This window comes from Solea senegalensis, linkage group LG6 (genome assembly GCF_019176455.1).
Source record: "Solea senegalensis isolate Sse05_10M linkage group LG6, IFAPA_SoseM_1, whole genome shotgun sequence".
Classification (NCBI taxonomy): Eukaryota; Metazoa; Chordata; class Actinopteri; order Pleuronectiformes; family Soleidae; genus Solea; species Solea senegalensis.
Window position 1 is genome coordinate 15,282,032 of NC_058026.1, and position 20,102 is coordinate 15,302,133.

A 20,102-nucleotide genomic window follows, 5' to 3' on the forward strand; every position below is an offset into this window, starting at 1 on the left:
ACAATGTACAACACAAGAATATGGTTTCACAAGAATACGCTCCATTGTCCAATCGAAATTGCAGCGCCCTCTAATGGCTGCAGTTACATTATGTTACATAAAGCCTCTTTAAGGTCAAAGGGATATTGGCGACCCTCGGCCCATTGAACTGTCTTTTTTCTTTGCTGCTTTTTAGTTTTAGTTTAAATGTGATCTTCATGCGTTAACAGCACGTTTTCACACATACCAAAGCTTGGTCAGGTACTGTTCAGTTAGTGTGGATGGAGATTATATTAAAACCTTTTTTTTCGTCTTTACTGCCACTAGCTGAACTGCAAAGTGACAAAAAGACAAAAACCAAACCGTCGAGTTTGGGTTTCAAACTGAAAAATGCGACCTGAGACATACATAGTGCTCGTACGCAGTGTAGACGTGTGGAATGTCAGACACACACCTACTGTCAGTTTAGCATGAATGGACCATGTGAGACCAGAACTCTGAAGTCAGAGTCTCTGTGATCACAGAACACTCATGTTTCACGCTGAGATCATTCACACAGAGATCAGAATCAGGTTGATTAGTAAAGTTTATTGCCATCACAAAGCACTGACGGTGGGACAGAACATGTCAAAGACAGACAGACAGACAGATTTCTGTGGCACAGACTGACTCCTGCAGGACCCTAGAATGAAGAAAGCATCCTGGGACGAAAGGCACTTTACAGGATTCTGGTTTAAAACAGCTTGGATCCGATTTACATACTCATATCAGGTTTCTTTTTCTTTTCTTTTCTTACCAACACTCACCAAGATCACTGCTGAGATGTGACACTGCTGTAATTTAGTTTGTTAAAGAGAGAAACACAGGTTGCAGTGGTTAAATAGATGATATAAACCCCCTCATTAGTAAATCTGAAGTGATACATCACAAATAATCCCTGTTTGCAACAGACTTATGAGGTGTTTTCACACATGAACTCCAGAAAAGGCCTGACAAGTTGGGTCCAGACCCAACTAGAGAATACAGGAGGCCTTGTAGGACCATGGCCTCACTCTATCTATTATCAGCAGAATTGATTGGGGGAGCTGGCAGGAGAAGTTCTGGAAAACAGCCAGCTTGACTTTTTGTATTCTGGAGTGCCGGAGGTTCATCACTGCGTTGCCTCAGCAGAAAAACCTGGCGAGTATGAGTTTGTTACTTAGGATCATGATCATCATTTAACATACACAGAAAATGAACACAGGCATTCCACTAGTGTTGCATAGTGGAAGGTACAGCTCTTAAAACACTGAACATCAACATCCACCCTGGCCTTTTCTTCTTCTTGCTTTTGCTGGCCAGTTGAATGACATGAAGTGACTGAACATCTACGTTATTGCCCACCGTTAATGTCGCTCTGTTTGTTTGTTTGTTTGTGTGTTTCACGTCTTCTCTGCAGCTAGTTACTGAACAATAACACAAACATTCTGCCGGTCAGCGACCTGTTCTCTACGAGTCGTAGTCCGGTGTGTGCAGCCATGCAAAACGTGGGACTGTTAACAGTGACTACCTCTAAATAAGTGGTTTTGTTTTAAATGATTTCACACTCATGCTAAAGACAGGACGACTGACGACCTGGTTTACTTCCTCGGTGGGGTTGGAGACTTCATGAATCTGGGCGGGGTTGGGGACTTGACACTGCGTGGTTGAGTTGGAGTTGGGGATTTACGGGTTGGAGTTGGAGACTTGGGGACGGGAGTCGCAGCAGCGCTTGATGCTGGAGTAGGGCTCTTCACAGACGGTGCTGGGGTCTGAGGCTTGGAGGGCACGGGGGTGGGAGTCTTGGAGGGGGGAGCTGGAGACTTTGGTGGCACAGGTGTGGCTGCTGTGGATGTCACTGTGGGTGTGGCCATTTTGGGCTGTCCCAGTTTGGGCTCGGGGATCTGCTCACCATGCTTGTAGACACTGACGGTGATCTCGACGAACTCGCCGCCATACTTGTTCCTCACATTGATGCTGTACTTGCCGGAGTCTTCTGGAGTGACTTTGTTAATGACAAGGCTGGAGAACTTGCCGCCGTCAAATGTGACCCTGGTGTGCTCGTTGGAGGCGACCTCCTGCTCATTCTTGAACCAGGTGACCTCGGGAGTCGGCTCACCCCACACGGTGCAGGTCAGGCTCAGGGACTGGGGACAGGAGAGTCAACTCACGTCAATACTTATCGAACAGTTTAGGTTTGTTTGGAGGAGAAAAAAAAACAAACATTTAAAAGCAAGTTCAACTAAACTACAAAAACCTCTCATGTCCTCAGAGCAATGGCGCCCCCTACAGGAACAAAAAGATGAGAGAAATTTGGTCTTAAACGTTGATTGGTACAGATTTAGTTCAGCCCAGATTATCTGGATGTGTGAGTTTGTGGCTCCAGGCTTGAAGTGCTAGAGGTACTGAATGTGACTGTGAGTGAGCAGTTTAAAAACATATATACTACATATATATATATCTATCTATATATGTACATATATATATATATATATATATATATGTATATATATATATATGATTACTTTATAGCAGGTTCAGTGGTTTTAAATAAAACAATGTTATTATTAATGTATATAAATAATGTATATTGCGTTCTTACTCATTATGATATCTATGATATTGTTTGTTTTATTTGTAATTCTCAGTTGAAGAACAGGCTCATTTTATAGCATTATAAAAGCATCATTATTACAGATGACATTGTGTCTGTTTTGTTCCCTCATAAGGTCATAATAATAATAACCCTATAATCCTAATATTATCCTGCTCTTCTGTGTGCGCATGTTCATGGTGAGAATATGTGCAGGTTCTCCTCTCGTGCCTGATGCAGCCTGATTTCAAAGCTCTTGTGTTCTGGCGCCAGCGTTAGAGCATGGAGACAGAAAATAAGCCTTCAACAGAAACACAGGTCACAGCTGTAATTTTCATGCTTTGTTTTCTGGCGCATCATAAGAATGCAGCTGGAGCTGTAGAACCTGTACATGGATGATGTCATGACATAAAATACAACATACTGAAAATAAAGTTGTAAAAAAATATCAGTGTCAGTGTTGATTCATATCATTATGTGTAATTGCACCTGTAATCATCCCAAGCCATTGTTCGCTCATGTTATTATATATCATGCAAATGTACATGTATCCATTATGTAGTTAATGTTTTGTTTTATGTGCATATCTATACCATTTATTTGAATCTTTTTATTCTCTGTTTTGTTGTCAACTGGACACTGTTTTGAATATTTGACCATATATTTCATAATGTCATGAAAAACAAAAATCATGACATTTGATTTTAATTGTTAATAATTGTTATATTCTGCTGCTGTGACAACTACATTTTCTTTTCTTTTCTTTATTATTTATTTGTATGCATTTATTATTAATAAAAGGTACCATAAGATGTTAGTGATGTTTACAAAATCTCTTCATTTAAATATTTAGTCCATATTAAAATAAACAAAAAAAACGATGTTGTTTTAGATAATCATGAAACAACGATTTAAACTTCAGTCTATTTTATTTTGTGTCCTGTTAATCCTGTTATGCAAATGTGGCAAGAAGAAGAAGACGACGAGTATATAATTAAACATTAACAGACATTATAAACACTTCCAAAAGATATTGTTCTTGTTTATCAATAATAAAAACAAAACTAGACTCTCCCAAGAACGGGCAAAACTCACATCGTGCAGCCTGGGAAATGATTATTCTATCTATATATTCTAATAAATGAATGAATGAATGAATGAATGAAGAGTTTAAATGCCAGTACACAAATAAAAGCACCAGAATTTACTAAATATGACTCCACCTGTGCAGCTTGTGCTGATAAAAGTTGATAATTAGTAGAAGAGTAGAGTCAGAGTTTGTTTAGATGAAAACAACAACAGTTGAATGTTGTGTCCCACAGAGACACATTCACTTCCCTGCAACAAATGGATGACAATCACACTGTTTTCAGTCAAAGTATCTGAAGAGAAGCAGAGATGGTACAATTCTACACCACAGCTACTGTGTCATGGACAGCACTGGCTCATTATAATAAAACATTAAAAACCAACAAAGCAGGAGAAAGAAAAGGGAGGGGCAGGGGGAGGGGGGGAGAATAAAGTAATATCCTCACCTTGTGTTCCATGATGGTGACAACATCAGGGAGACCGCCGATCACTCTGCCGCGGTCTGAGCACAGACGACAGAGTGACAAGTTTACAATAACAATACACAACATGACAGCATGTGCACGTCTTTATACGGCTCTCCAAACATTATTGTTTGGAGTTGTAGCCACGTGTGTCACCTTTTGAAGATGTGCAAGGAAGTATGTTATTGAGTTTTTAAGGTCTAATATGCAACTGAACATTAATGGTAACTCTATTGTAGGTTTTGTTGTTTTATTTTTTACCTGAAGGAAGAAGCAGCACATGTTTTAACATGACCTCATCTGGCCTTCATTATGTAGAATCAAGTCTTCCACATTGATTAGGATTAACGCTTATTTTCTTCTATCTTCAGTAAAGTTTTGTCTTCTATAAGAAGCTGTCTGTCAGACAAAATGTCCTCACTCACAAAGATACACAGACTGCTGTTTGTTGCATAAAAGAACATTTAAAACACTCACTGACATTTGATATTTTAAAGTTTATGTGATTATGAATAAAACCTGATGTATGTTTTGCAGCTGTCAGATACAACATTAATTCACCCTGAGAGCAAATAGAGAAATGAGACTCTGCAAACATTTACACACAGTTGAGTCTGTCATTAACACTGTGAGAGGCAGGAATAAATCATTTTATATTATATAATATATGTCATATACTCACTCTTCTCAGCAAATGCCGCTGCCCTAAGGACAAAACAGAGACACACAGATTATAGTGTCATTTATACACAGTGTAAAAACTGTCTTGTTCACAAACAACGACCACAAGAAAGACTCACTTCAGTCTGAGGTACTCCTCGTAGGCATCGGTGTATGCTGCAAAATGAAGAATAATATTCATTAAACTCAACAACTCAAAGCAAAATAACACAGTGCAGCAAAACACAATCACCTAATATTCACCATCCAGTGGTCGTTTGTCTCCACTGACAAACGTTTCATGTTTTTTTAAAAGAAAAATTCATATTCAACAGAGGCCATTTTATGAGGCCACTGTGACCTATGAACTTTGACCACCCTGATCTAAATAGGTGAAATAAATGATAAAGATCAGGAAAAATAAAGTGTGTGATGGGAAGAATCAGGATTCTGGTGCTGATGAGCTGGTGTTCAGTCATTTTAGTGATTAAAAAGAAAAAGACAAGATATAGAGAGCACAGGAACACTGGATGATCTGTCAGTTTGAAGATGTGATCTTCATACGTAAACAGACCCAGCTGTGCTTCTTGGCTTATTTGAATATGTTATGATTATTTATTTAATTGGAAGTTACTGAGCTTTTTACTCTGACTTGTTTTGTGGAATAAATGCATTCATGACATCACAAATCATGCGTGGGTGATACAGAACCGAAAAAACCAACCACTGGTACTGGTGTTAATGGCCTTTGTTAAGCTGGTTCAGGGTGATCGTTGCTGCCAAATCAGTAGAAATATTCCCTTACAATATTGTGTCAAACCAGCTGGTGTCATCAGATGATGATTTAACGTGCATTATCTCTGTGTTCCAGATGTGCTACCTTGTCCAGAGAGGTCAAAGGTCCTGGTGTGAGTCTTGACCCCGTCTGAGATCTCGATGGTGTAGTGACCCTTCTCCTTGTCAGATGGATCACAGATCTGCATCCAGGCCATCTCCGCCGTGCCGCCAATCCTCATCTTCTCAGAGGAAGCGATCTTTGTCTCCCTGTGTGAGTGACATGATGATGATGATGATGATGATGATGTCATTTTATCACATAAACAAACACGTCGGAGGGCAGTGATGGTCACATGTGTCTTTTCACAAAATGTCAGAGGTTTGAGGCAACTTCAAATTTGGCAAAAATGTCAAAATAATTTTGGTGGAAGGTGAAAAGCCTTACGTTGATACACACAACCTTTGACCTTAACATTTGAATAACAAAGTGATGCATCATAGTTTTAGGACAAAGAACACGTGGTGTATTTAACATTTTTCATATCTCCATACCACTTAATTTTAAGCCTAATTGTTGTGCAGAATTTGACTATATTCATAGTCAAATTCTAAGAAATAAGAAAGAGTATTGTCACTCTCAAACTTCTCATGAGTCCAGAGAAACTGCCTGTGTGCTGCTTTACATCCACATTTATCTCATATATCAGGATATAGACTAAAAATATCCAGATGTTTTTTTTATCGCCCAGCCTTAAAGAAATAATGATTGTATTTGTTTTGTGATGTATAATCATATTTACATTTATCTCAAATGATGTAGAAAAGGATATCATGATAACATTTTTGAACATCTTTGATCTTGTGCAGGGTCCTTGACTGGGAAAGTAAGAGTGACCCTTTGGTGCATAGTGTGCTTCAAGCGTACTTGTGTTTCCACACGGTCTTCATCTCCTCTGTGTAGTAGCTCATGTAGCACTGCAGCCTGATGCCCTCCGGAGTGCACTGCAGCACCAGGTCAGAGGCAGACGCACCTGAGACACACAAACAAACACGTCAACACTTGCTATAAACACGCATCCTGAGAGGAGACACTAAAGAGGAAACAAGGTTGTAATGAAACTCAAATTTTGTTATGTTAAATATGTTTTATACTGTTCAAATTTCAAATTTAAAACACACAATCTGGTGTTCATGCACAACTTGTAAGACAGTGAGACCACACCCTTGAGACAATAGACGAAACGTCATCACTCTGTATATTCTGCTCTTTGATGATCTGTAAATGAATTAATCAACTTGGTTCAAACTTCATCAGTTGGGGACAGTCCCACCACTCTGAAGTGTAAACACTGTCTCATTTGAAGTGTGTAGTGTCTGATGTTCTCAGTGCAGGAAGTGGACAAGTCAAGGTGGCTCAACTGTCATGTGAAAATACCCCATGGTGATTAAAAGGTCCTCAGACGGAAATAGCATTCCTGAGTAAATCACAATGGCTATGTAAATGTAAAGTGTCTGTATTCTGGTGGGATATCTTGGATATAAGGGACAGAGCTCCCATTCATTGACGAGTTTGGTCTGCTTAACAGAAGCTCCCACACATCAACTGTGTGTCACACAACTTACTGGCTGTATTTTCTACTATGGGACATTTCAATAAACTGGTATGTTAACCCTTCATTTCTAATATTGCCTTGTTGAGACTTTTGTTCTTAATAGTTAAGAATCTGTTATTGAAGATTTATTTAGTCTAGTTATATGGTGAGATTTAACACTCATACCCTCCACCTCTGAGTTGAATAGAAAAGGTTGAGTATCATGTCCTGTAAACTATTGAGTTATACTTTACTTCACTTTGGAAAACCTCTTGCTAACACCGGAAAGACAGAATACTTCTTGGGGAGAGATTGTTACTTGGTGGTAGATATTTCCTCCCCTACAAACTGCATTGTAAATAATGGCCAGATCTTGAAAGGTATTCTGGTAAAATGGGCTACGACACTTACTCACACTTACTTAAACATTTATGATGCAGAATTAATCGAATCTATTTTTCTTTGGAAAAAGTGGATATGAGCTCAGATTGCTCTGGCTCAGATTATAAATGATCTTTTTCATCATTCAACACAATACACAAAAGATGGACACACAATTCCAGTATCACGTCCTGTAGTCTGAATAAAGCTGAGTCACGTTAGTGAATATGTTCATGAGTGTTTTTGACTCAGTTCTCAGGTTTGCTGGAGTCAAAATGAATTTAACCTGGGAGCATTTTCTTAATCTAAAGATGTGTCACATTAAGCTTTTTGTCTTAAAGACTTTTCTTCTGTGGAACAAGTCATCAGTTTTATTTATATAACCTAATATCATCGTCGTCATCACTTCAGAACTTAAACCAATGTCTCTTGTACACATCTGTAAATATGCACAACATAAAACATCACGTCAGCTGCTCTCACTCACCAGCGATGTGGGCCAGGGAATTGATGATGTCATCAAACACTGCCAATCAAACAGAGATGAGAACATGTGAGATACTTTGTCCAGAAACAAAAGACAACACACTGACTGTGAGGAGGAAATGAATCATTCATAAAGTGACCTTGTCCTGAGATGTCGAACGTGGACATGTCCTTCCCTCTGTCATCACCGAGCACGGCCTTGTAAACACCCTGATCTTTTCTGGAGAACTGGCACCACAAACAGTGTGATTATTATCATTATGTTATTACATATTACAGTTGACAACATCATTGACAACTCAACACCATTGTCTTGTGTCCGATGTCACTTTGATAAACTCAACTATTTATCAAAATCAACTATGGTGTTAACAGCACAGTTGTGTTGTTGCCACAACAGCCATGAAAGGAAGAAATATATCACCACAATATGAGATGATTAAAGTGCCGCAGCAGCATCTTTTCTTAACAAAATGAGGTTAAATATGTCCACAGACACAGTCTACAGTGGTAGATAATGAATGGATGGATGGATTGTAATGGTATGTACAAGAGAAGTGTTGTTGTTTTTTTGGTCTCTGACTCCAGTAGCTGAAATACAGTATTGTACTGTGTACATTTCTGTCTTTTTTTTTGGGCGGCTAACTCCCACATTCCAGATTAAAGGCAGACGAGTATGGAAGAGATTTCAGATTCTGAGATTTAAGTCAAAATGCTGACTTTTTCTTTAATCTCAGAATTCTGACTTTAATCTTTTTACATGTGGCCTTAATACTCTTCCATAGATGATTATCATTTCAACGTAAAACAATGCAAAAAATTGTTTTTTTTGTTACCAGAGGTATGGGCAGTGCACAGGCCCCCGACATGACATTGGTAGGAGTTTCTGGAACAATCTCATCTTCCTCTTTGTACCAGTGGAAAGTCGTCTCCTTCTTCACGTTGGCCACCTGACCCAAACACAGGACACATACAGGGATTAGAGAAAATCAATAAGCGTCAACAGGGCTTTAAAATGTGCTCAGGCTCCTCACCTTGCAGGCGAGCAGAACAGTACAGTCCTCAGTGACGGTATAATACAGATACTCAGAGAAATGTGGACCTACAACAACAAAGTGAATATGTTAACACACAAATGATACTGTCAGCATTTAAACAGATAATTATTGACATGTGTGTTTGGTCAGGTGTATCGTGAGTGCGATCAACTTGACAGGATTCTTTAAGATCATGTCAACAACCTTATTCAATCTTGTTACTTCTATGGCTCAGTAGCGCCCCCAATTGACAGTCATCGTTTCAAAAAGTTGCATCGATGTTTGACAAAACTTGGTGAGGAATATGACCAAATATGAAGTCGGCCATGTTGTATATCCTGCAGGATTTAACACATCTTTGAGGCCTTAAGACAAAGTAGGATTCTCACAAAATCTGGCACACAGATTTGAAATAATGAGTCATTTAGTTTGATACCTCACTTTATGTCACAATAAAAGATGATTATGGAATTAACAATTTTTAACAATAATGACAAAAACCGGCATACTGTACCTTTAACTGATTTTAATTGATATTGTTTGCTGGTGTTATTTTTCTGCAAAAGTGCAATAGAAATAAAATGTACAATATATGTTTCCACTGGTTGTGGTGGTACCTTGCTTCCTGATGTGCTCTTTCCTCTGGAACTCGGCCTCCCTCAGAGCAACCTTAAACACTGACAAACACAATAAAAAGACAGTGAGTCTCAGTAAGTGTTTTAAAGGTCACCGTGGGACTGTGACCAATACCAGATTAGAAGAGATTCTATTAGAAGCCTATAATTAAATCAAAAAGAATACAATAAAGCATCTAAAAAATGCTACTCATCTCATGCAACTCCTCTAAATGTATCTGTGTATTGACATGTGGGCGGAGAAAGCCTCACCCTCTCCCACCAGCACCAGGGAGCTCTGGGTCTTGGCCTTGCCATCGTTGATCTGGACGGTGTACGTGCCCTCGTTGGCTCTGGTGAAATGATCCACAGTCATCTGGATGATTCCTGTGGCCACATCGTGGCTGATCTTATGACCCTGAGAGCAGAACAAGGGTCACATGTACAGCGTGTATGTGTGTATCTGTGTATCCATGCTGTGTTTAAGAGAAATGATTGATGACAGATAAATATTGAAGACCCGGTCGATAATAAGTTTGGGTTATATTCAAGGAATAGACATATTCATCTAAACTGAATTAACTTATTGGGTATGACTTGATTTTGACTCTCTCCCAGAAATCAACAAGTATTATTATTTAAATTCAAATTCTGTATTCATTTTTTGTAACCAGATTGTTCAAGAATGGGAAATGCAGACTTCATAATTATTTATACATGTTTTGAAACAATTGCATGCGTTTGCAAAATCCAGTAAACAATGTTTGAAAATATAAGAAGCAGCAGCATTACAGTTATAATTTAATGTATAATTGTGTTCATTCTGTGTGTCGCAGTACCTCTCCACTGGTGACTTCCTTGTCGTTAACGATGAACCTGTAGGACACGGAGGACGACAGTTTGACGGCCTGCAGCCAGAAACGCACGTGACCTTTCTCCAGGACCTCGTAGTTCAGGCCGTGTTTCAGAGGAACAACTGCACACACACACACACAATGGGGTGTGAGTACCTTGCACAGTGGCACTTCAGCCCTTGACCCTCTGGGTACGAGCCCAATTACTTTCCTCGTGGCCATGGGATGCCCCATAAAATGACCCTGACATGATTTGAACTGGAATGCTGTTTAAAATACTGTGAATAACTTGTACGTGTATTTATGTTTGTAATATTAACAGGTATATTTTCACATATACATATACAGAATTGTGTTGTCTACTCACCTGGATGTCTGATGGCATGGCTGAGCTCCAGCATGGTGTTCAGGGCTGCACAGAGGAGTCAGAAAAGCATGAGTGCAAAAAAAACAACATGTGGGAAAGGAGCATACATGAGCACACACTGCACAAACGTGTGATGACGTACCGTCCTCGGTCAGCGTGTGGCTGGAAGAGACTCCATCTGTGTCGGTGACCATCACAGAGTATCTGCCCAGGTCGTCCTTATCAGGGTTGGTGAAAATCAGTCTGGAGCTAAGAAACAAACACACAACACACATTTTACATAAACATGAACCAGCACTGAGAGAACTTCAGAGGAACATGTGTGTGAAACAAGCTGCTGCAGGAAATTCCCTTTTTGTTTTATATGATCATACTTTATCATCAGAACATGTCTGAAAAGGATTGTTTTGCATCACAGCAGCTTTGTTTGCAAAAACATACAGGACAGAAAAAAACAAACAATCACAGAAGCACAGACACACACACACATATTACAAGTTGAACAGAAGATGATGTTCAAGGCTCCTCAATGTTCCATATTTAGTATCAAGATTAACTGGTTTACAGAGTTTTTGAAATAGTTTGTATTCATGGTTCAGGGCATGGTTATGGTCAGAGGCCTTAGCCAGTCTTAGCCAGTCTCCACATGTTGCGGGGACATTGTGTTAGGATGAATTATTAAGTCTTTCATCCCACACTCTCTGAGCGATTCATTCATTTCATGAAGCAGTTTTGATGTCACGGCAGTGGGCAGACTTTAGTAACACAGATTATTCCACACACACTTTATTATTAACGCAAGTGTCAGTAAGTGTGGATAAGCTTGCAGCTGCAGCTGCAGCAGGCGAGCTTACGTTCTGCCCTTCGATGTCACTTGGACTCGGGGGCAGTCGCCGATGGCCTTGTAGTTCTTTGACCACACGAACGTGGACATCTCGCTGATCTCACAGGCCTCCAGGGACAGGAAGATGTCCCCAGTTTCCTCGTCCACACCTGCCACGATCTCTGTGGTGCCTGCAGACATGAAGCGCATGTGGTTGCCATGGTTTAAATTTGTGAATTCCTTCATTTATCAGTAACTGCTAAGTCTTTATTTAATTTTTATTTCAGTCAGAATAGTTTTGCTTCATGAAAAAATGACATTAGTCAGTGAAACTAAATTAATGTGTTCAATGAATGAATGGACGTTTTTAAGCGATCGTTTTTAGTAATTATTCATGTTTATTCATGTCATCTATCAGTCGTTATCTCATGTTCTCCCAGCTGACATCTATTTATCCATTCATCCATCCACCCATGGTCAAATGAACCTAATCACCAAACTGCATGTTTTTGGACTGTGCCATCATATGATGGGATGGAAGAGTAAACATCATGCTGGTGTTGTGGAGAATCCTCACATCCCCTGAGGTTTTGTTTGAAAGACAAAAGCATTTAGTCGCTGTTACCTGGAAGAGCTCTGGCACAGACCGGCTCAGAGAGCTGAGAAGCTTTTCCCACACCGTTAGCATTGACAGCACGGACTCTGAACACGTAGGTTTCTCCTTCCTCCAAACCAGTCACCTGAGGGAAAACACAGAAACATCTTCACAAATGTCACTGCTATTGTTCATTAGTCAAACTGCAATTTTACCCAAAAAACAGGGAAATCCAAGCTTCATCATGCTTGAAATGGAACGTGTCCCGCTGGTCAAACAGGTGAAGGTCTCGTACCTGCAGGTAGCGGTGACTCACAGCCTCCTGGTTCAGGGTAACAAACTCTGTTGAGCCCTTTTTGGCCTTGTCCACAAAGTATCCAGTGACGGCGCTCGCTCCGATGTACACTGGAGCCTTCCACACGATGACCAGGGAGTGTGCTCTGACCTCACTGAAGCTCAGGTCATAGGCTGGGCCTTGAAGGATAAACACAAACAAACATTAACAGGACAACAGAGAGAAGACAGTCTGTCCTTCAGATCCACCTAATGTGCGCCACAATAGAAGCATAAATGTTGGCTGATTTTCTTGCTTTAAAATGAAATGAAAACACAGGGTGATTTAAAGGTCAGAAATTACACCTGAACTAGGGCTATCTGGTCTTGTAAACACTCAGTGACACAAGATTGAAATGCATCTGTCAAAACATTATCTGTATGACTAACAGTGCTATGGTATGCTGTGGATACGCCTCGTACCTGGTTCGTCCATGGTCCACGCTTCACATTTCATGGGGACACTGGGAGCTGATGGTACACCAACACCTGCCATGTTTGCAGCCTGGACCTTAAACTCGTAGAAGGTTCCTTCTGTCACATTATCAACCTTTTGACACCGGGAAAAGTGACTGTTAGAGATTCAGAAAGTAATACACTGAGCTTTCACCACATTCATGTTGTGATGTGTAGACTAACAGTGTAGACTCTTTCTGTGATGGGGGCCAGATTCACTTCCTTCCAGAGCAGAGTGTCAGCGTTGCGCTTGTCGACGTAGTAGGCATTGACCTTGGAGCCACCGCAGCGTTTGGGACTCTTCCAAGCGATAGTCATGGAGGAGCCGTCACAGCTCAGCAAGGCGATTCCATAGGGAGAACTGGGAGTCGCTGGATCACAAGGTTTTAATGTTAAACTGGAACGGAAAACATTTTTCATTGCAAACGTTTTTAGAATTAGAAAATATGTCCGTGCTTGAATATTGAAAGGGACTGTGAGGTACGTGGACCCTAAAGTGATAAAGTACTGACTCATATTCAGAGCTTTAAAAGTGTTTTAATCACTTAACAAAAGGTTCAGGAATACAATCCACAGCTTCTTAAGTCTACGATATCTCAAGAATATGTTCCTCATTTTATCTCACATTACACAGTAGTTCCTGACCGGAAACTGAAGTGTGTGTTGCCTTGGAAACCGTTCATTCTCCTGCACCAGACTCAAGAGAGAACATGAGTGATTTTATAATAAAAACAAACAGAAGCTGCTGCTCCACTGCTGCCATCCTTTGTTCAGATTTACCTAAACAGCACGAATGAGTGAGCAGCTTACAAAGTGACACAAACTTCATTTTCCTGTTACAAAATGCTGTCTAATGGCAAGATAAACTGAAAAAAACATACATTTAAACTAATGTGGATTTGATTGGGTGAGTAAAATGTTTTTTTTGTGTACACAGCGCCTGCACAGATGCGGAGTATGAGTCAATACGTCACACGACCCTCCAAAATTGATCATTTATAACCACCTACAACATCACAGTGTTGAAAACACATTACCTTTTTTTCACCTGTGCTGAATAGATGTACATATGAAACAAGTGAACTCCTGACACAAACCAGTGTGTTGTGTTACTACAGTGCAGTGCACAGTGACAGGTGTAATGAAAACACGTTGTGCCAAGTGATGAGGAGGAAGTGGGTTAAGGAAAACCGATATGATACATACCATAATCCACGCCCTTACCTGGAAATTACCCCAAAAAAAACAGCAAGAAAATGTTTTTTTTATCTTCAGTGATGTGTTTCCCTTTTACTACCACCTGCGTTTACTGAAAACGTCAGCTGATCTCATTGTATTATTTTGAGTTTGGTGTAAAAGTGGCGTCCGTCTTACCGAGGGCCGGCTCCACAGCGATGGGTGAAGAATCCTGCGACTCCTCACTCAGGCCAAAGACATTGACAGCTTGGACACGGAACACGTAGGTCTCACCTTGGACCAGGCCATGGACCACAAACCTGAGACACACACTCAGTTTTCATTTGGTTTACATTTGTGGAAGTGGAGCCCACAATGGAGTAGCAGAAAATGACTTAGACGAAGAATTGTATTTTAATATTGAAAACACCATGAGTTGTGCACTATACCTGGTGTGTTTGAAGGGTTTATGGTTACAAGCGAACCACTCCTTGGATCCGGCAACACGGCCATCGATGTAATATCCCATGAGGTTTTTCAGATGCTTGGGAGCCTCCCACTGCACAAACACAGACGACTTGGTGTTCCTGCTGGCAACGACGTGACCAGGAGCAGAGGGGACACCTGTTCACCAAGAGAAAGGAGTCACAATTAATTACCACATAACTTCACTTTTATAAATAATTATAGAATAATGATTAGTCGTTGTTTAACCTTTATTTGACTAAGCATAAAATTCATTGAGATTAAACATTTTTAGCAACAGTTTCCCGGCCAAGTTAGGCAGCAGGACATACAAAAACCTTTTAGGGGCATATGACACACTCAATAACATAACAAATATACTCAGATATGCATACACATGAACTTAAAATGTAAAAGATGCAGTATAAATTCACATAATCAGGGATTTTTAGGCTTTCACTTGTCCAGTAACATGGACAGAAAAGGTTCTGCATGCGAACATAGTCAGATGATGTCACACAGTTTGTGTTCTTCTCTGTCAGACTCAGGTCTAAGTGGAGGTTTGAGTTTTGCGTGTTTGAGTTTATGAAAGACAGAGTCTGACTCCTTATGTTACAGTCGGGCCTCAGTGCTCCACTTAGAGCTGACCTACAAATAAAAAAAGGTGTAAAACTTAATGTAAAATCTGTGTGCATGAAAAGTAAATGATTGTAACACTGTAGGCTTTTAACACATTACCATGACACAGCAATATTGAAGCAATGTTTCAATATCTACTGCCAAAATAATTTAGCAAATTACAAAAAAGTCCAAGTACACGCCAGAAGAATCACTGGGGCAAGTCAAGTTATGAGTTCAGGTAACTTACATTACATTACATTACATGTCATTTAGCAGACGCTTTTATCCAAAGCGACTTACAAGGGAATTGAGTACAACCTGCCAGGGGTGGAGTTGAATTTGCGACCATGAAGTCTTTTGCACACAGGGTACACAGGGTACGGATCTTAACCACTGAGCCACTCCACCCCACTTCAGTGTTTAAAGGGTGATTTCAGTGAAACGTGAGTCTTGTGTTAAACACTCGTGGATTTCTGTCCCCCACCTCTACACTGTCCCCCTTTTTCCTTTCACCCCAACCGGTCGAGGCAGAAGGCCGCACATCTCTGAGCCTGGTTCTGTCAGAGATTTCTTCCTGTTAAGAGAGAGTTTTTTCTCTCCACTGATGCCTAGTGCTTGCTCATTGTGTGAACTTTTGGGTTATCTGCATTCCTTGATGTTGTCTATGTACAGTGCCTTGAGATAATGTATGTTATGATTTGGCGCTATACAAATAAAATAGAATTGAATTGAATTAAAGATTCTCACAATGTGGCACTTGAGTAAAGGGATGTGATTATAGTTCCACTGTGTCATATTTATACAGTATAATAATAATCTGAAGGATAACAATAGGTTCCTTCCACAAAGTCGTGCCCAGGCCCTAAATATCTTTAATATCTGAATGAGGGCCACTCAGTTCTGTAGCTCAGTGGCAAGCGCTGGCAACAGCAGGAGAACGACAGTGTGCTCACAGTTAGAAAACACACAGTGTGGAAACGTGAGTTAATCAACAGATTTCCAGTAAAGTGTACATACCAACCGACAGCTCCACACCTGTAAAACACAGCCAGTCATTTTGAAACAAATGTCATTGTTAGAGTCCATGTTTTCAGCTGACTGCAAGGTGTGGAAAAGAACATTAAAAACATAGCTGATGAACAATCTGAGGGTTAAATAATAATTCAACAACAATTATCCCAATATAATTCTCCTCAATAGCAATGCAACAAAAAGTCTACATATATCAATGTTTATAACACATGATAACTTTGAGTATTTTAGTTTTGATGTTTTTGTTTTCATTTCCCTACAGAGAGATATTTATCTTGATAATCATCAATAGTGACTGATTTTTTAATATGAGCTGATTCTGTAAATTTCCCATTTGTGTTTTTGTGGATTTTCACAGTTGACAAAGGCACTTTTCAAACTTTTCTTCTGCTCATATGAAAGCTTTAAGATCTAAAGTTTAAATGTCTCCTTTTGTCATTTCAACTATTTTTACTCTCTTCTTTTATATAAAACGAACAACTGATATGTTGTTGAATTTACTTAAAGTAATTAAACAGTAACAGTAAAATTTAGAGAGAATCTTAAGGCATAATAAAGATTAGTTTGATGTGCTGTGTACATATATATCTATATCTATATATAGATATAGATATACATATATATGAAACTTTCTGCAGTGGGTACGGTCCTTACCATCCTCATCAACCTTCTGGACGGGCTCAGAAGGCGCCGAGGCCTCACTGGAGCCGTACATGTTCACCGAATACACTCGGAACTGGTACTTTTGCCCGTCTTGCAAATCGAAAACTGGATAACGCGGTGAGTGCAGTTTGACTGCGGTGTTGATCCGCTGCCACGCTCCAGTGCCTGCTAAGCACTGTGGGAGAGTCAGGGTGTGGGGGGTTGGGGGGTTTGAGGGGGTGAATGAGAAGGTACAGTCATCTGCGACAACTTCATCAGTGCAGCCTGAACACAAACTGTCAGGCTGCAGATTCTACTGTAGGTGTGACATGGTGGACTCTCATGAAAACCTCTAACTTAACTATTATAAACTCTAGTAAGTGTAATGATTCATAATTATACACTCATGAAAACATGATTATATTTTACTTTTCTGTTACTTTTTTATATAGTATTGATATTTAATTGTTTCAGTCTTGCATATTGTGCATATGATTCTTTTTCTTTTCCTTTATACTCCCTGTAACTGTATAAATAGACAAAATAAAAATGTACATATGGGCTATATCATCTACCTGTGTTAATAAACTACTCACACTGATCAGTGTGTAGTAAAATGGAACATACACTGCATTCCATTCCATAATTACTGCAGTGACTAATAATGTTATTTAAGTTATTTACGTCTAAATGATGCATAAAGTGGCTTCATGTAAATCTTGTTGGTTTACATTTTTCTTTTCTCACCATCTTCTGCTGCCAACAATGAAAATGAAGAAGAAAAACTAAATCACCTGAAGCATACTTTTGGTTTTTGCAACCAAAAAAAGGGGAAGAAGGAGCTTGTGAAAACACATTCTATTCAGCTCTGCAAACCAAAATGTAGTCTCATCTTTATCCTTAAATGAAAAAAGAAATCTTCCTCTTGTCGTTTTATTGTAATGTCTCAGGCCTTAACTCTGCTCGGTACAATAAAGTGGCGCCCAAACAGTAACATGTCGAGGTTTCATTGTGTTCTACTACATAACCATGACACTCATTTCACATATTTGCCTTCTTTTCACTGTAGTGAGAGCTACATTGATGGAAATTGTTGACCAAAAGTGAAGCGACACACACACACACACCTTCTCGACGACGTACCACAGCGGCGCTCGTCCGCGAGGGCTGGGAGGATTCCAGCTCAACACCACGTATGATTTGAAAATCTCAGATGCATGCACGTTGGTGGGCTCCGCGGGGAGAGTTACATAACCTGGATTGGGATTGAACCATGTTGAGGCAAAAAGACGGCACAAGTCCCACATAATGCACTCGTTTACTGTTTAGTGATTTAGTAATGTTATCATTATTTTAATGTACTAATAGATGCAGTTTGTTTAAAAAGACGCATGATTAATCAACTTTAATCTTAAATTGTCTTTAATCTACTGTATATACTGTATATATTATAGATTATATAGATATACTGTATGTTGGAGTTAAATCAAAGATGCTAACACAACAGTTAGATTTTTTATTTGAAAGGATTGGGAAGAAGGATGTTATTGTAAGAAGAATATTGTTGTTTAAAATTTACAGTGCAACTAGCCATTTAAATCGTTAATATGATGCTTTATGGAAAGAGGGAATAGTGTTAGAATTATACGGAAGAGGTTTACGGGATTAAAAGAAAGAATCTGAATCCAGATCAGAACCAGATCTTTGCTTACTACTGTACCTTCCAGATCATCATCCTTGATCACTATGTCGTATTTCCCCTCAATTTTAATCACTGTTGCAGGAAATGACAACAGCAGATCCGTTAGGTAACATTGGTTTACCGCGGCTGATTTTCTTGTATTTACCTTCCTCGGTACCTTGCAGCCTCTCGCTCTCGGCAGCATCCAGAGCGGTCACCTTGTCCGACTTGCGGGATGGCCTGCTGATGCCGGCGCTGTTCACGGCTCTGACCCGGAAGTGGTAGGAGCGGCCCACGCTCAAGCCGTGCACCGGGTATTTACACACCTTCACTGGAGAATCGTTGCACTGGACCCAGGCGTCGCTGCCGGCCTCACACCTTCACATCAGATAAATACACAGAATGAAAGGCGTATCACAAAGTATGTCCAGTTTATATTCAAGTCAAATCATTACACGGTTTTTAAAACTACCTGCAAATACCAACTATTATATACCGTCTTTCAGATTTTCATATATTATTATATGATTATATGATTTTTGTGTATTAAATATAAAGCTTGAATCTTTCAGCTTTAAATACTCTCAGTGCAGTGTGATTCATGCTAAAGAGCCAACTGTGTTTTATAAAAAGAACGGCTGAGGAGATTTCAGGGCACACACTGACCGATCCACAAAGTATCCGGTGATTGGCGCCTCGTTGACAGTGTTGGGGGGTTTCCAAGCAACAAGGACATAGTCTGAGTTGATGTCATATGCTTTTACGCTCATTGGTGCGCCAGGGGCCCCGGGTGCAGAGGGAGCGGCATCTGGGGACCAAGACAACGGAGACACGAGGAGGGAGGACAAGAAATGAAGAACTGACAGTCTAACGTCAATATTGTGATTTATTGATGTGAAACGTGACGCAGAGTCGTGTCCTACCGGAGACAAACAGGTAGGCACTGTGCTCAGCCGTGCCGTCCTTTGTAAAGATGCGGAGGGTGTAGAGACCCTCATCGTCCTTGGCCAGGTGGGGCAGCGTCAGGCGGGCTGCACCTCCACCCACCGCCATCTCCACCAGTTTACTTGATTTCAGCAGTTTATCTGTTAGAAGAAACAATAAAATAACAATAGATAAAATAAATGAAGAGCAGCCGGAGAGCTCAGACCTCACATACAGACACCTGGAATTCTTAAATTTTGATCCAGTTTATTGATCCATAAACTTTCTGGATCTGTACAGACCTTTTTCTGCTTATCGCTATTACCACCTTACATAAACATGACAAAATTCATCCTGATCTCTTAAGATGTTGCTGTGAAACACACATCTTAACTTGTTCAATAGGACTGAACCATGTTAATAATTAATAATAATGTTCTAAC

General features: G+C 40.0%; 1 protein-coding gene across 1 annotated transcript; it reads right to left on the bottom strand.

The window, feature by feature from the left end:
• Positions 1–547: 547 nt before the first annotated feature.
• Positions 548–19,815, bottom strand: myom2a (myomesin 2a). The gene is made up of 28 exons (XM_044028996.1): positions 19,659–19,815; positions 19,402–19,543; positions 18,914–19,113; positions 18,775–18,828; positions 18,182–18,309; positions 17,067–17,250; positions 14,744–14,918; positions 14,493–14,614; positions 13,302–13,489; positions 13,086–13,212; positions 12,625–12,803; positions 12,360–12,474; positions 11,766–11,925; positions 11,054–11,160; positions 10,912–10,956; positions 10,530–10,666; positions 9,964–10,108; positions 9,694–9,753; positions 9,074–9,141; positions 8,876–8,989; positions 8,180–8,267; positions 8,041–8,079; positions 6,506–6,611; positions 5,684–5,847; positions 4,944–4,980; positions 4,826–4,848; positions 4,126–4,181; positions 548–2,144 (listed from the first exon to the last, which is right to left on the bottom strand). Exons 1-28 carry the CDS (start codon positions 19,786–19,788, stop codon positions 1,599–1,601), a joined length of 3,639 nt encoding a protein of 1,212 aa, XP_043884931.1. The 5' UTR covers positions 19,789–19,815; the 3' UTR covers positions 548–1,598.
• Positions 19,816–20,102: the final 287 nt, after the last annotated feature.